The sequence below is a fragment of the Leucopleurus acutus genome, assembly GCF_964270905.1.
Source record: "Leucopleurus acutus genome assembly, chromosome: 17".
Lineage (NCBI taxonomy): Eukaryota > Metazoa > Chordata > Mammalia > Artiodactyla > Delphinidae > Leucopleurus > Leucopleurus acutus.
In genome coordinates, this window is record NC_139159.1 from 83170096 (window position 1) to 83186993 (window position 16898).

The following is a 16898-nucleotide window of genomic DNA, read 5'->3' on the forward strand; positions in this document are numbered from 1 at the left end:
TCCCAATTTTACAGAAAGGAAACCGAGGCCCAGAGGGTGAACAACTTGTGCAGGGCCACGGCCGCGAGTGGACTGGGGTCTGAGCCCCAACCGGAGCCTCGCCTCCACCCCGCCTCACTGCAGCTCATAAAGCCAAACTGGAGAAGGTACAGGAGGGGCGCGTGGCCTTGAGTGGGGGCAGATCCTGGAACCAGACCCACATGAAGAAAAATGGAAGGATGCTCCCATAAAAACAGGAAGGATTTCAGCCTGGGAAAGGGTATCCGGGGCAAGTTATCAGGCGGTGACAAGGAGACACTGTCTGTGACTCCAAAGACTGATATGCCAGGACAAAGAGCCTCCGAAGGGCAGGAGGAAGCAGGGGACAGGGGCGGAGGGGCCTCTCCAGCAGGCAGAGAGCCCTTGGAAGACGGGACCCTGACACACGCAGGGGCAGGGTGAGAAGGAGGTCGAGGAGAGTATGTGAGGGAGGCACAAGGGCCGGGACGCAGCCGGGCGGGGGCTGTCGGTACAGAGGTGGCCGCGAATGAGACTGCACGTGAGCTGCAGCAGGAGGCGCGGGAGACGCGTGACACCCCAGCTGCAGTGAGCACCCTGACCACAAGCTGTGAACACAAGGAAGAGGAGCCAGGGTGCCGGGAGGGAGGGCCGTTCCAGGGCGGGGTGCGCGTCCTGCAGCGCCAGAAGGCACCCTGGGGACCACGTGAGCAACTGGACAGCGACAGTGAAGTCCCGGTGGGAGTCGCGGAGTCTGCACTGCTACCCACTCCCGGTGGGGGCAGGCAGGGAAGGGGCACTCTCCCTCTGAGGGCAGCGCTGGTGACGGTGCTCCGAGCGCGGTGGACAGAGCAGCAGGGCTGTTAGCGCCGCGCCTCACAGTGGCGTCCCCCACGGCACGTGCATTAACAGCTGCTCCACGGACCCGACAGCAAGGGACCAAGGCGACCCCACCGCCAGCGCCAGGAGTGACGGGACTCGGGGCTCGCGCAGAAAGCTCTGTGGCGGTGACCCTGTGACATGTGGCCATTGGACCACCCGAAGTGACAGGCGTCCCACAGGAGGACGCCGTGTCCCCAAGTGTCCTGAGTCCGGAGGGACAAAGTGAGGAGACACGAGGGGCTGACCTCTGAGCCTCAGGCCCAGGAGCAGCGCCCGGCCCCCGAAAGGGGAACGGGCAGAGACCTACTCCGGACCTAAATTATTCACAAGAAAAGGGAACGCGCCTCTTTAACAAGCCAGCGCTTTATGAAGCAAGGTTAACAATTCCACTCGATTCGGTGGAATATTATAAACTCTCTGGGGCCCATCTGAGGACTTCCACTTCAGGAGCAAGGTGACGACTCAGCACTTTTTATATTATTTAGAATAAAATTAACCCTCGCCGGCCCAGGCTGCTGCTTCTGCTCCCGCGGATCCGGCCTGCTCAGCGCTTTTCCCACCTATAATTACAAGCTGCTATCCATCACGGGGCAGCCTCGCAGCCCGAAAGGGACGCAGTAAGCACTTCCACTAATAGAGGCAGACCTTAAAGACCGCTTTGATATTTTCATTTAAATGGAATCTCTGGGCTTCCCTGGTGGCGCAGTGGTTGAGAGTCCGCCTGCCGATGCAGGGGACATGGGTTCGTGCCCCGGTCCGGGAAGATCCCACGTGCCGCGGAGCGGCTGGGTCCGTGAGCCATGGCCGCTGAGCCTGCGCGTCCGGAGCCTGCGCTCCGCAACGGGAGAGGCCACAACAGTGAGAGGCCCGCGTACCGCAAAAAAAAAATGGAATCTCTAACAATAATCATCCCCAGCCTCTGGGGGTCCTGCCCCACCCCCCACCTGGGCTGCTCTGGAGCTGCCTGCTGGGCCCCGCCTCCAGGAAGGGCCGCCCTCAGGGTCACTGCTGGCTCCGCTTGGGGCCCAGGGTCTGCGGAGCCGGCCCAGCCCTTAGGCTTGGGGCAGGAGGAAGAGGATTCGGGGAAGGGCTCGACCGACTGCAGAGAGCCGGGCGCAGGAAGGGAGGGGTGCGGTGCGCAACGCAGGGGCCGGGGCCGGGGAGCTGGCCCCGCACTGACACGCGCTCCCCATGCCCAGGGCCCAGGCCTGGTCCCCCACGGCAGACCACGGGTCCCCGAGGCAGGGCGGTCACTCACAAGTGTGTGGGGAAAGGGTGGCAGCGGGCCTTGCTGCAGCCCCTAGGCCGGTGAGGAGGCTCCCTCTCGGGGCACCGGGACCGAGGAGGCCTCTCCGGGGTCCCCCACGGCCCGTGCAGCCTCCCCCCAGCCCCGCAGGCCCACGGGGGCGGGCCCTCCCAGAAGGAGCTGCGGCGCCGAGGGCTGCTCAGCTGCTGGGGGCTTTCCCACAACGGCAGCCCCGGTGCTGAGCTGGGCTGAGCCCACAGGTGAGCGTGATGGGCGAGGACACACCCGCGAGCCCCTCCCACCACCCACGCCCCTCACCTTCGCACCCAGTGGGCAGTAGCCTTTGAGGAAGTCGGTGCAGACCTCCGCCTTGCGGGACACGTAGACGTGACTGTAGGGACAGTTGCTGTTGCTGCAGATCCCTTTCAGGAAGTAGGAGCACACAGGCATCTGGGGGGGTGGAAAGGCAGTGAGGCTGAGGGCAGGCCACTTCCCCCGAGCCCCCCTCCTCACCCCACTTCACAGGCAGGAACGCCAGGACCCCAGGGCCCCACCCAGGGCTCCACCGCCAGGCATGAGCCACACACTGACTGTGGAAATAAACACAGCGCTGGCCAGCAGGAGGGGCCGCCCACCCTGAAGTCAGACCCTCAGCCTCCCCAGAAGGCGTGGTCGCCCGGGCAGAGCTCGTCTGCCCTCACACGGTCCAGATGAGGATACTGAGACGGGGGACCCAGCCCAGCAGGCTGGCTCAGGCCCAGATGTGCTGTCACCTGAGTCCATCACCTGCCCCGAGCCTGCCTGGTTTCCAGGGTGTAGGGCTGGGGTGGCATGAGCCAGGAGGAGGTTGGTCTAGAAGAGCAGGGCTAGCGGGTAGGAGGGAGGCAGTGCATGGGGGCTCTAGGTGGGGTGTCAGCCCATAGGGCCTGAAATCCAGCAGAGTTTCCAGCTGCCTGATGCGTGGACACCTGGCAGCGTCCGTGAACTGGAGACCTGACTTGGCCTGGTGAAGCCTGGCCACGGGGCTCTGCTGAGCACTGAACGCAGGCGGGCACTGTGGAGGACTGGTGCAGGGGGCAGGCTCCCAGCACCCTGGCCCGTCGGCAGGTGGGTCCAGGGGAGACCTGGTGGGGGACACAGGGTGGGCAGCCCCTCTTCTCCCCCCCGTGGGGGGGCTGAGGCCTGAGGGCCAGCAGACAGCGGGAGGGGAAGGTGTGTGCCTCTGAAGTCGCCCAGGCTGACTCCTCGGTTGGGGCCCCTGGGGTGAGCCCTGCCCCTCCAGCAGGCCAGCCTCCTGGCGGGATGGAACCTTGCCAGGAGCTCACACGGCTGTCACCCTGTAGGTCTCACACCTTCCACAGGCCTGATACCTCTCGGGGGCCTCCTCCCTCCGCTGTCAGACCTGCCTGCCCTGCCCACGTGGTCCCCGGGCACCCCCCACTGCTGGCCTCTCCCGGCCGGACTCCTCACTGCACCCCACTGGACTCCCGCCTGCCTGCAGAGGACACACAGGAGCTTCAAAAAGCCACTTTTCTGGGGAGAGGTGTGGGGTCGGGGGCAGCTGACTACGACTACAGCTGAGGAGGGAAGGAGAGAAAGCAGAGAAACAAAGGGTGATTTAGCGAGGAGACTATTTTTAATTGTCTTTTAACTGCAGCGCAGAAGGGAGCGGCGGCCTGCGGCCGGCAGTGCTGCGGCTGCAGACAATTCCCTTAATGTGCGTTTTGATACAGGACCCAAATTAGCGCTAATAAAAAGGGGTAATAAAGCCAACTCTTGCACCAAACGGAACTCCTCTAGCTGTCAGCATCATTATCAAGAAGAAACTGCGTTCTCATTTCAATTAACCTTGTTTGCACCCAGCACGTCCACACAAATAACGATAACGTTAATTCAGGGCGCTGGTGCGGGGCTTCTGCGTTAGACAGCTCAGAGCCTGCACCAGCTTGGGAGCCGGAGCTAATGAACCCGAAACTCGACGTGAATTTCCAAATTGCTCACAGCAGAGTTTCGAAGCTCTACTAGGGAAAAAAATGCTGATTCTTTTCAAGTTCCTCAAGGGGAAAAGCTGCAGCAGCAGCAGCGCCTCCGCCTGATCCCGCCTCCTCTGACCCGCTGCAGCCCCCGCTCCGCGCGGTGGGCGGCCCCCCCGGCCAGCACTGACCCCTGACCTCAGAGCTCCCCGCACTGTGCGCCCCCCTCCGCCACGGCCCGGCCCTACACAGCCGCCCCTCGCCAAGCCCAGGCGCACCTAGGGGTCACCGGGCACGTGGCGGGACGGAGGGGCAGAGCCTCCAGGTCCCACCCCCGGCCCCACGGGCGCAGGGGACAGGGGAAAACTCACCTTCTCCTTGGAGACGTGGTGGGAGAAGGGGCAGGTCCCGTCCGTCTTCTTGCACGTGCCCCGAACAAACCTAGGCAAACAGGGAGGGTCTGAGGGGCGAGGAGCCCGGGGAAGCCCCCACCCCACCCGCAGGGAGGTCCCAGTGGGCGCACCTGGTGCACACGGCCACCTTCTCGGGGTCGTGGATGTAGGGGCAGTGCTCGCCGCGGTTGCACCTGCCGAAGCGGTTGTAGTACATGCAGTACTCCTCCTTCCTCCGCCGCCGCCTCTGCCGCGCCTGCCGCACGATGGCCAGGCTGCGCTGCACGGCCCGGCTGGGGAGGGGGCAGACGTCCGTGAGCCCCGGGAGGACGGGGAGCACCCCCGCCCCCAACCCCAAGGGACGTACCTGGCCAGGGAGCGGCTGCAGCTGCTGGCAGGGTCCAAGCGGCCTGTGGTGGAGAGAGGCCGGGTCACTCCAGGCCCACCGCCCCGGCTCTGCCCTCTCCCTGCTCACCTGCCTGGCACCGGGCCCCTGGGATGCCCCACCCTCAGCTCAGGCACTGCCACCCCTCCAGGAAACCGCCTGCCCTCCTGGGCCCCTGCCAGGCCACCTCCCAGCCCTGTGCAGGGGAGAGGCCGAGGCGAGACAGCAGAAGCGGACGGGGACGAAGGCTCAGGGACCAGGTCTGGTGGCACAGCTCCTCGAGGCCACCCTGGTTGCCGGCCAGTGGTCTTTGTTTTTTTAATTAATTAATTAATTTTTGGCTGCGTTGGGTCTTCATTGCTATGCATGGGCTTTCTCTAGTTGCGGTGAGCGGGGGCTACTCTTCGTAGCGGTGCGCGGGCTTCTCACTGCGGTGGCTTCTCTTGTTGTGGAGCACGAGCTCTAGGCACGCGGGCTTCAGTAGTTGCGGCACGCGGGCTCAGTAGCTGTGGCTCACGGGCTCTAGAGCGCAGGCTCAGCAGTTGTGGTGCACGGGCTTAGTTGCTCCGCAGCATGTGGGATCTTCCCGGACCAGGGCTCGAACCCGTGTCCCCTGCGTTGGCAGGAGGATTCTTAACCTCTGCGCCACCAGGGAAGTCCTTGGCCCGTAGTCTTGCCTCAAGGCAAGTGGTCGCAGGAACAGTGGGTGGTGGGGCTTCCCCGCCACCTCCCTCTGCCTGGAGGAGAACCCAGGGACGCGTGACCTGAGTGGGGTCTGGGAATGCCACCCGGTTCTGCAGTAGCTAAGAATAGCTTATTTAAAGCGTCGTAAGATAAAAACAAAAAAGATGTGTATGGCCACAAATCCTGAAGTCCTCACTCCCAGGCCCTGAGGAAGCCATGTGCCGACGGCGGCCTGTGTCGTGTGGCTGGAGGCCCTGGCGGGTACCCGCTCCGCACAGTTTCGGAGGCACCGTGTAAGACACTCCTCAAAACCCCAAGGGCACAGACCAAGCAAGGCCTCTCTGAGGTCACCGACTGTGGCCTGAAGGGGAGTTGCTCACAGAGTGGTCAGTGGCAACAGGAAGGGAACAGGTGGACGCGCAGCCAGGGCAGCTGGGGTTTGGGTGGGGCTGGGCCCTGGGGGCAGGGGATGCGGGGCAGGCGGGTGGCACTGTCTTCTGCAGTGTGAGCTCACCCTACAGAAGGGGCATCCGGGCTAATACACGGCTCCCGCCTGCCTTTTTGATACCAGGTCACTCCCCAGGACCAAGGCGGGCCGGGCAGGGTGAGAGCTGCTCAGGATGGCCACAGTTCCTCAACACACACATGACCCTTCCCAGACCAGATCCGGTTTCCCACAGGCAGCTGCTGAAATGGATCCGGCAGCAGGAGGCACGAGTGACATCACTCAGAAATTCTAGGGACCTGAGGCGATGACAAAGCATCCCAGGTTTAAAAAGGGATGCCCCCAAGCTGCCTGGCCCTGAGCCCCCCCCCACCGGAGCCGGAGCCGCGTGGGAGGCCTGGGCAGGCGGCCCTCCTGTCACCTGTAGGGCCCTCTCCCTGGCTCGCCCCAGGGCGTCCTTTCCCAGGGCCCGCTCAGCTTGGTCTCCCGAGCTCCACACCCAGTCACACCAGTGTTCTGACACTTGACTCGGCCTGTCCCAACCCAAACCCCTTTGCGCCCCACAGGCCGGACCCTGAGACGCCCTCCTCCGCAGCCCACCCTCTGCTAAGCCCTGCCGCTCCCTGGACGCTCTGTGAGCCCGTCGTGGGCCAGTGCCCTCTGGCCAGTGTCCGCCCTCCTCTGAGCCTCGGTCTCCTCAAGTTAAAAAAGGCGGCTCCAGGGCTGTGCCGCGAGACCCCCGCGGGAGGGAAGTGCTCTGCACGGCGGCCCAGGCGGCTGCGTTACTGTGTGTGAATGGGGGAAGGGAACGCGATGACACAGAAGGGAGAGAGGGGGCTCAGAGCGTAAGGGCTGGCGGGGAGGGGGTCTTAGGACGGCTCCAGGCCATACTGGAGTCTGGTTTCCAGGCCGGGGACACCCATCCTCGGGGTGGCAGTGGAGGCCAGTCCAGATGGCACGCAGTGGCCCTCCGCCTGCCAGCCTGAGGGTGACAGTGCAATCTGATCACTGTCGGTGAGCGCGGCTTCCGGGGCAGTCGCCCAGGCCGCCAGTGACGCCATGGCGCCATCTGCTCCCGCCAGGGGCCACTGGCGTCATGCGCCTGCCTGTCAGACCCGCCCGCAGGCCTGGCCTCTGGTCGGGGCGGCAGGGCGGGGGGCGGTGGGGGGGGGCGCAGGGGGGGGGTGCGGGCAGGTTTACTCCTCTGTCCACTTCTGCTCTTACAAACATGCCAGTGCAGGGCCCCGCAGGAGTTTTACAAGCACAGGCGGCGCCTCTCCAAGTACTCTGCAGCGCTAAAACAGGCCCATGAAGTAGCTGTTCGAAAAGCGGTGTGGAGGCGCTGAAACGTTCAGCGGAAAACCCTTGGCCACCACAGAGCAGGAGGCACTGAGCCTTCCGGAGAGCTTGCACTTCCCAGGGGTCTTCCCAAAACAGACTCAGGCGGTGAGGCAGCCCCCGCCCAGGCAGCGACTCAGACCGCCCCCACCCCCACCCCGCCCCGCACTACCTGCCCAGGGCACGTGGTGGCGGGTCAGCAGCAGGGAAACTGCCCACCACAGCCTACGTCTGCCCCGGTCTGGGGCCTGGGGCTCAGAAGAGGCCTGGGAGCCAGGCCTGCAGCCCAGGCTGAGCAAGGCGGCTCTGGCAGGGGGACTCGCGGCTTCTGCTCCACCGCAGGGACCTGCTGGCTCTTGGGGCCGAGGCACAGGCCAGGCCCAGTGGAGCCCCATCAGAGCCCCCGCCTGGGAGGACCCCCGCCAGGTTCCAGGCCAAAGCATGTGGGGGGGTGGGTCCCAGGGTTGGGCCCTCTGGGTGGGCAGACCTTAGACCTGGGAGGAAGTGCTTGGCCCCGGGGTTCCAGGGATGCAAGGTGTGCCTGCTAGAAGGCCCTGCCCCTGGGGCTCGGGAGCTGGGCAGGGCAAGGCTCTCCCCAACGAAGCCTGGGATGGATCAGGCACCCCAACCAGGGGCTGATGCTGTCCCAGAGAGGCCGGCAGCCAGGAGGAGGGGGGGAGCCCCCGCCCCCTCCCAAGGAGGCCTGCACTTTCTCGCTGGAGTCAAAGTTCTGTCGACTCTGGAGGAGAAAATTTATTTCTTTAATTATCATTCACCTAAGTGGGCTGCTGGTCCACAGGCATTCCCACAGCTGGGAGCAATCCACCTTCCTTATAGCCAAGAATCAGCCACCCGTATGGGGGTCCAGGCAGCTGGTGCTGTGTTGGGCCGGCCTCATGCCCCCAGGACAGGCTGCCCTGTGGTCTGTGCTCCAAACCCCACCTCCCTGCCCCGACCCCGAGGCGGGAGGGCTGAGCCCCAGGGCTGCCCCTTGGCAGCCAGCAGGCTAGTCAGCAGGGTATGGGCAGCTGTGGCCTGCAGGGGCGGGTCAGCAGGGAGGAGCCCCCCCACCCCTTCCTCACCTAATCGCCCAGAGGCTGGAGGGCTGGGGGGAGACGGGTGGGGAAGGCCAGGGCGCTACCCTGCAGCTGTCCTGTCCCTGCCGCTCTGTCTGAGCGGGGAGGTGGGATTCTGCGGAGCTCAGCACTTGGAGGGCAGCGGGCTCAGCGTGGCATCCTCCCCGGGGAGAAGTGTCACAGCCCCCTCCCCGGCCAGCTGCCAGCTCAGGCGGCAGGGCCGTGCCCCACAGTCCCTAACGCCGGCCCCTCCCACCTGCTCTGACCGCACCCCGGGGCAGCAGCCGGCTCAGACCCGGGGCCCAGCGCCCAGCAGGCGGCTCGAACGTGGGGCCCCGCGATGCCTGTGGGCAGGCTGAGTCCAAAGCCGCTTCTTCCTCTCAGCCTCCAGGCGCCTCTCCTCCGCCTGGATGCAGGCGTGAGGGATGCGAGGGGACGCAAGGAGCCCAGGTGGCGGGTGCAGCCCCGTCCCACAGGCCCACCGGCCCATTTCGGATCAGGCTCACGTGCAGCCCAGGGTCCCGGCGAGGGCCAGGACAGCCCCAAACCACAACCTGTCCAGCCCAAGGGAGGACAGCAGGGAGCGGAGCGGGGGTCCTGCCTGCTGGGCCGGTCGTGAGGGTGGGGTGGTGGGGCTCGGGCATAGCTGGGGCCAGAGGTCGGGCCGCCGGATGGCCACTCCGCCGAGCGGCCGCTGCAAGCCCTGTGGGTTTCTCTGGATGCCCGGGCACCCACGGCCCTGTCCAGCCCGCCAGCAGGCCTGGCTGCGGCAGCTCTGGGAGGGGCCCGGCTCAGGGGAAGCAGCAGGCTGGAAGCGGCCATGGACAGAGGAGGTCTGAGGTCCCTGCCCTCTGAGATGCCCACAGCTGCGTGTGAACCCCACAGAGTACGAGCACACGTGCTACAGGCCCGCTGAGCTCTGTTGTCAGAGGCAATCCGGGTGGGACAGCAGATCTACCTGCCTTGGCCTCAGGGCATCCCCTGACCCAAGGCGGCAGCCCCTCAGGGCTGAGTCTCACCAAGGCCCCTGAGGAGGCCCGGCCAGGCCTCTGTACCTGCTCCTCCACCACCAAGCTCTCGAGGTCAAGGCAGAGGCCCTGAGAGGTCACACAGCCCAACCCTCAAGGTAGGAAACAGGCACGAGGCAGGCGCAGAGTGCCTGTCCTGGGGAGCCCGGGGCACGTGGCCTGGAATTAGGCGCCCCAGGCCAACAGACAGAGGCCCTGGGAGAAGAGAGGGAGGGCTTCCAGGAGGGTCACCCACGCCCTGCCTCCTCCCTGGCCCGGGCCTCTTCTCCCTCCTGCCCCTTTGGGCGGGTCGGGCTGGGGGCTGGGGGCTGGGGTAGCTGGGCCTGTGCAATCCCCATACCACCTGCAACCTCTCCTCGTTTTTCTCCCTTTTCGACAGCAGAGGAAAAGAGTAAAACTGGACTGAAACCAAACTATTTTTCTAGTTAATGTGCACAATAAGCAAACCCAAAGCATCTCCTTCTCTGCGGCCTGTTTCCCAGGCCGCGGAGGCGAACGTGGTGGTGGCGGCCTCCAGGCACAGCGGGGCGTTGCCAAAGCGATTAGGCACCGCAGCCCCAGGTGTTCACTCGCCCAGGCCGTGTTCACCATACCCGGCTCATCTCCTTTGTCCAGGAGCAAAACACAGAAAATCAAAGGCGGCTTAGCCAAGCAAGAGGCAGGGGCACCCAAGCCGTCCCTGGGGGGCCTCCCCATCGTGGCCGCTGCCAGCCTTGTGAGGGGCAATTGCCAAGGCTCTGCGAGCAGGAGTGAAGTGGCCCTGGGGCTGGGGCGCTGTCTGGGAAGCCCTCGCTTGGGCCGGGCCGGCTCCGGGAGAGCCCCAGGCCTGGGGCCTCAGACGGGTGGCCAGCCTGGAGCAACCGGCGCACGCACAGCCCTCACCCGCCAGGAGCCTCACCTGCGCGCAGGACAGGCCTGCTGCCCCCTTCGCCGCCGGGCCGGCCGTAGGTCTTGGAGAGCTTGTTGGCCGACACCTTGTAGAGGACGCCTCCGATACAACGGTAGCCTTTGTTCCGCCACCGAGGGGAGCCGGGCTGGGCTTTCCCACCCGCTGCAGCAGTACGCAGGCCGTTCAGCACCAAGGACCTGCAAGGACAGGGAACGCCTGTCAGCCCAGCCCCAGGGCCCGCGGTCGGGGAAACCTGTCTCCCGCCCTCGACTGGCACAGGAGGGGGCACCCTCAACCCCACCAACCAGGCTGGGACTGAGCCTCCCCCTCCGACACGCACGCCTCTGCGACACGGCTTCGAGGGGGCTCCTTTGTGCCCTGGGCGCTTGCACTAAGGTGGCCCTGAGGGTCTACTCTAAGGCCTGTGGCCATCACCACTGCCCGGGAACACCTCCTGGGCACTGCCCCAGTGGTGCCACCCCGGCTTTGGGAAGGCCGTGCTGTGGGGTCAGCAAGCTCCACTGCCCGCCCTCCCTGCCTCTCTTTCCATTGCACGGAGGGCCCTCCATGGAGACTGGGAGGGGACAGGCTCACAGACCCCGCTCCCGCCGGCAAGCTGTGGCAGGGGAAAGACTGAAGTCTCCTCGAGGTCAAAGGCTGGCAGAGGGCTGAGCCGCCTGTCCTGGGGTTAGCGGACGCCCAGGCCAGCCCAAGGGCAGACGGGTCGGGATAAGTCCCCCGACAGACACACAGCGGGCAGCGGCCACACACACCCTGACTCAGGTCCCACAGATGGTGGGCCTGCAGCTGCCCTGGTGGACCTGCTCCCCCGAGCTGCCACGAGGGGTCCAAGGCCCTCCCGCCGCCCAGGGCCTCAGGGCTCCAGAAGGACTTGGCCTTGCACCGCCCCCCAGCCCCGTGCGTTTCAGCAGGAATCTGTTTGTGCAACTTGAGCTTAATTCCCTATGAGCTCAGATTCTGCTAATCACGCTGTCACCACCCAGTGTGCATTCGGGCCCCACTGGCAAACCTGGGCAAGGGAGCGCCAGCTGCCGCGTGGGCATCACCTGTACCCGAAGACGCCCCCAGCAGCAGGAGGGGCGGCGTGGGAGGAGGGCGGTCCTACTGCAGGCAGTGCCACCAGCAGCAGCCTGGGGCCCAGCAGAGGAGCCAGCTGAAGTCGGCCCGTCCTGGGGCACACATGGCACCCTCCCTCTGGGTTCTCCAAAGTGCTCCCGCTGAGGCCCCTTCCCCCGGGAGCATATGAACCCCAACTCCACCTGGGCAGCAGCACACCCTTTCCTGGCTCCCTAGGGCCAGGGAGGGGGCCCAGACCTGGGTCTGAAGTGCAGACGGGACGCGGCAGGCCTCCGGGCCCACCCCTTGGCCCCCATCTCTCCATCTGCGAGTTGGGGGTCGTTCTCACCAGCCGAGTGAGCCGGGTGCTGGGGACCTGAAGCAGCACCATGAGGCGGGAAGCTGAGGAAGCCCGCCAGAAAGCGCGCAACCCCGTTTCCCCTAATTAAAACTTAAGTTCACAGAGACCGATCTTGGAGCGAAGGACTCCTGCCAAGGGTCCTCGGCAGCCCGGCTCACGCTGGCCGTGCCGACAGGCTCCAGCTGCCCTCTCACGGGGCACGTGGGCATCCTCTGGGGGAGGAGCCAGACCTCCAGGCTCTCCCGGACCTTGGGACTGCAGATCTACCCACCTTGGCCTCAGGGCATCTGCATGTCCAGCGGGCACCTGCCCTGTCCCCTGGGCTCACACCAAGGCCAGGTGGAAGTGTGAGGAGGGGGCAGGGCTGGGTGGGGTCTCCTCCCCTCACTGCAGAGCGCTGTCAGCCTTGGGAGCCCGGGGCCCTCTGCAGGAGCTGTGGCTGCTGCCCGAAAGGCACAGCTTGGCCTGAGCCCTGATCTCCAAGGTTGAGAGCAGAGCCCAGGCTGGTGGTCACCACAGCTCACTTAGCCCGAGGCTGAGAGGCCCCCGACAGCCCCGGCCCGCAGCCCCGCACCATCCCGAGCCCTCAGAGGTCTCCCCGCCCACAAAGCAGCTGCCCTTTCATCTGCCAGCCCCGGGCGAGGGGCAGCGTCGGGGCCCCCCAACTCCGCAGCCCCCACCTGTGCACCCAGGGTCGCCCCCCAGCGCGCCGGCTGCTCGTGGCACTCAGGCCCTCACCGTGGGGCGGCTGCTCAGGGACAGCCCCCAGCCTCCCGCACAGGCTGTGCATCGCCATCGTGTGACTGCGCTTGCCAGGAACAAAGACGCGCTCAGCCGCCCCTCCCCCTACCAGGGGCACCCCCTCTCCCACCTGCCTCTCCCCCCGCCCAGGGCGCTGGCCCCCATCAAACGTGAGAGACGGTGGGGAGGAAGGGAGTCAGGCCCTTCAAGAGGTGAGGAAGCTACCCACCGGTGGGCATGCGCTCCTGGCTGAGGCTGGACAGGGACAGGCCACCGCCCCCAGAGGCAGCCACGCAGGCGACGCCATGGGCCGTGGGATTCAAGCGGCACGTGGCAGCCCAAGGAAGAGGAGGCCCCGCCCAGGCAGGACCCAGCAGGGTGGAGGCCGGCAGGTCCTTGGGGCCAGAAGGAACTGGAAGCTTCAGGGCAGAGCGTGTGCCGGACCCCTCAGGCGGCCCATCCCCCCCCCCCCCCCGAGGGCCTGCGTCCCACAACTCTGCACACAGAGAAGCCTCAGTCTGGGGCTGTTGTTGGCCACCCCCCACCCCCAGGAGAAGTGGCCCCGTTAATCACTGCCTTCTGCGATTTGCTCTTACTGCTACAACGCCCGTCTCAGGTGACATTTCTTTCTCGGGACAATGTTGATTATTCTTATGGATGAACACGACCAACCGATCCATCCCCTTTCCGACCCGAAAAGCCATGCCCCTGGGCTCTGGTGCAGTGGCGGGGCGACTGCGGGCCTCCGGGAGGAGCGGAGGCGCAGCAGGCCTCCTGCTCCGAGGCCCCGGCTCTGTGCTCACAGTCTGTGCTCACACCTGGGCCCGAGGACCCCGCGTGCCTGGGTGCAGGGCTGCAGCGCGAGAACAGCCCTGGAGCCACAGCTCCCTGGGGCACCCCAGGAGCCTGGGAGCCAAGCTGGGAGAAGCTGCATTCCCAGATGGTGCCCTGGGGCTGCCTGGGGGAGGTGGATGCACCCAAAGAACTCGGGGAGGGCTGGCGAGGGCTGGGGAGGGCCCCCAGCCCGTGGAAACCGGCCCGGCCTGCAGTCTCGCAGAGCCGCCTCTGCCCCTCCCTCTCCCGCTGGTCCCGCTGACTTTGGACCTGTGGCCTGGCAGGTGCCGGGCAGGCGGGAACTGGAACAGTGGGCTGCCCCCCCCCACCCCCGCCGCCCCAAACACCTTGTAGCCTTTCATTGCCGTGGGTGTCACAGCACTCCAGTAAATTGTTACCCTAATGGAGAGGACAGCCTTTGGAAACGAACTGCATTGAGAAGAGGGGATAAAATTAATGAGATAATAGCAGGGCCAAGGACCCAGAGAACGCGCCTGCCCTCGCAGCAAGGGCCTGTAATTCCTTTTCTACAACAGGAGCCTCAGATCTAAAGGCTGCTCCCATCCGTCCGGCAGGCCCATGCCGCCAGGAAATTTCATTAAGGCTGGAAAATAGGAAAGGTATTAAGCGAGGATAATGAAGGCCGGGGAGGGAACCTGCCTTAAGATAGTCCTTTTTCTCGCCTTTGTGATGGGAGGCATGAACTTTCCCTTCAAATCCATTTCTAATCCATTTGAAATACTACAGCAAATTATCTTTCCTTCAGCCCGAAAGCGGCCAGCCAATTTACTCCGAATAGCAGTGACAATGCCCCAGGATTTATCACCATAACCTTGACTACTCTGGGGTGAGGGCTGGGCCTCCCCTCAGCCCCCTGGGGGCCACGAAGGACAGGTGGGGGGGAGATAACGTTTTAAATGAAAAGCGGCAGTAATGGGGAGAAAGACACACACGCCACAAAAGTAGGTTTAAAAAGAAAAGCGGCCCGTGTGTCCGCTGCCTGGGGAGCAGCTAGAAACTTCTAGGCCCAAGGCCATCCAGGAACTCCAAGGGGCTCTGCCCTCTGAGGCCCCTCTCACCTGCTGTACCCAGGAAGTGAGTAGAAAGTCCCAGGGAAAATGGACCCCGAGAGATGGGGCACCACGGTCTGGGTAACACAGGAAAGCTCTCCCCAGGGAGCCAGGATGAGCGTGACAAAACCTCTGCCCGGCCTGCGGGGCGCACTGCCGGCAGTGGCCGAGTGCCCAGCCTGCCAGGGCTCCCCCACTCCCCAACGGTTTCAAAGGCTGGCCCTGGACACCCAGGCTCCCTGCACGCTCCCTGGCCACTGCCCAAGCAGGTCTGTGCAGCCCCCAACACCATGCGCAGGGCGCCCCTGCTGCGGGTTCGCTTCTCGGGCTGCACGGCTGAGACGGGCCCACCCAGAGCATCCTGGGCTAAGCGGCCTGGCAGCCTGGGGCACAGGTGTGCGTGCACGGAGTGCCAGGCAGACCAGCACCTGAACGCCACGCACCTCACCTGCCCCAGCGCACCCAAGACCCTGGGCCGAGGACAGGCAGCGTGCCAGGCCACGTCACCTTAAGGCCCACAGAGTGGCTCCTCCTAACGGAGGGCATGGTCAGGTGCAGGGAGGCAAGGGGCAGGGAGCCGGCCTGGCCCTGGAGACCCTGGAAGCAGCCCCAGCCTCCAGGACACCCTGGGCAGGGCGAGCCTTACCCTGGAGCTGCGCCCGGGTGCCCAGGCCTCCTCGCCAGGTCCACTGGCCTTTAAACTGACACGGCCTCAGGCCGCCAGCACAGCCCCGCGGGCTCCTCCTCGGCTGTCACTGCTCAGGTGGGATGGCAGGACCACACTGGAGCTGAAGGGGCCCCGCTCCGGCGTACCCACTCCTGAGGGCTCCAGGCCTCTCAGCACCCAGTCCTAAGGCAGCCTGGCACAGGCCCCGTGGACCCAGAGAGGGTGGGACAGAGCCCGCTGGGGACAGGGCCAGGCCCAGGGAGCCCGCGCCTGGACAAGTTGCTGGCGGAACTGGCGGCTATGCTCCAGGAAGGCCCCTCAGACACAGAGCGCTTCGCTGGTACCTTCCTTCCAGTCCCCACAGTCTGCTCCCCTCCTCCGCACGCCCCGCACGCCCCGGGATGGGGACGCAGCCCAGACCTCTGTCACTGGTACCGAGGAAGTGGCCCTCTCGCCCCAGAGGCAGTCTGGGGTCCTGCCCTCATTCACGGCTCCCTGGTGGGGTCCCCATCCCATCAGTTGGTTTGAAAGCTGCACGTCTGCTCGAGCTCCCCGCGCTCCACCTGCCCCCCCTGCAGGCGGGTCTCTCGGGCCCTCAACGGCCACTGCGACCCCCCTTGAGCCAGGCCTGTGCACGGCGTGCCGTCCCTGTGCCTGTCACACAGGTCTACCTGGAGACCAGGTCAGACGTCAGGTCCCTGGGAAGCCTCCCCCAAACCCCGACGGCACAGGGCTGTGTCACACCTGGGAGCGGGCACCACGGGGTGGGGGCCGTGCTGGTGAGCGGGGGCTCCAGTGACCCGTGCTGGGTGATGCACACCAGGAGGGAGGCTGGGGGGCCACCCGGGTCCCGCACACCGGGGTGCCCTGAGGTGTGAGGGGAGACACACAGACGGGAGACCTCGGTGGGCGGGAGACAGGACACGTGGGGCACTTACACCAGGAGAGGCCCCTGGGCTCAGCTGGAGGGACTGAGGCCGGGGCTGGGCAGTGCAGGGCCAGGAGGCGGGCAGGCTGGCCGGGAGCAGAGAAAACAAGTGGGGAAGCATTTTTCAGGAAGTGGAGCGGCTTCCATGCAGCTCCAGGCAAGCGGCGAGTGCGCTGTCAGCAGAAGGGGCACCCGGGGAGGCGGCTGCGCGGCGAATCCCAAGTAGGTCAGGCTCAGCCGCTGCCGCCACCGTGACGGCTGCAAACTGCTTAAGCGGGCTTTCCACGGAAACGCTGACGGCCTGGCTCCCCGCCACAGGCTGCGCCCTCCCAGCTGAGGCCTCACTCGGGGTCCTGGCCGTCGTGCAGGGCATCCTGTCACGCAGGTGCTGACAGAAAGTTCTGGGTTCTGGGGGCGAGGGACAGAGGCCCTCGGGGGCTAGGGTCCAGGAGGGGTGGCAGGGCAGGCTCCCGGGAGCCAGGGACTCAGCGGATGGACAGACGGACGGACGGACGGTGCGGGCCTCAGGATGACCGGGGCCACCTGGCTTCCTGGGACCCTCCTCCCGGTGTGTGACGTGCTCCTCCTGCGTGTGGCCCCGGCCACCCTGGGGCAGGGGTGAGGTGATGGCTCGGCTTCCCAGGACACACCTGCTCGCAGTGGATGCGGGGCTACGGGTCCGGGTAGGAGCTGAGGCCTGAGGGCCCTGGTGGGGCGCGACAAGGACAGGACAGCCCTGGAGAGAGCTGGCCGGCCCAGGGCACAGGCTGAGCACTTGAGGGTGGAACTGCGGGGGCGGGGGGTGCAGGCAGGGGGCTGGCTCCCACGGGCCCCCCTGACCCAGCAGGACACCTAGGCGTCGTCTCTGAGGGTGCCTCTCCTTCC

At 65.8% G+C, this 16898-nt stretch overlaps 1 protein-coding gene across 1 annotated transcript in view; it reads right to left on the reverse strand.

Annotated features, from left to right (window-relative positions):
• Nucleotides 1–16898, reverse strand: part of ZC3H3 (zinc finger CCCH-type containing 3) — an 82045-nt gene that overhangs the window by 17588 nt on the left and 47559 nt on the right. Inside the window, exons 5-9 of the mRNA XM_082858545.1 lie at nt 10345–10532; nt 4858–4900; nt 4622–4783; nt 4470–4539; nt 2444–2575 (exon numbers count right to left, since the gene is read on the reverse strand). Of these exons, the coding sequence (XP_082714671.1) occupies nt 2444–2575; nt 4470–4539; nt 4622–4783; nt 4858–4900; nt 10345–10532 (595 nt within the window). The remainder of the gene's footprint in view (nt 1–2443; nt 2576–4469; nt 4540–4621; nt 4784–4857; nt 4901–10344; nt 10533–16898) is intronic.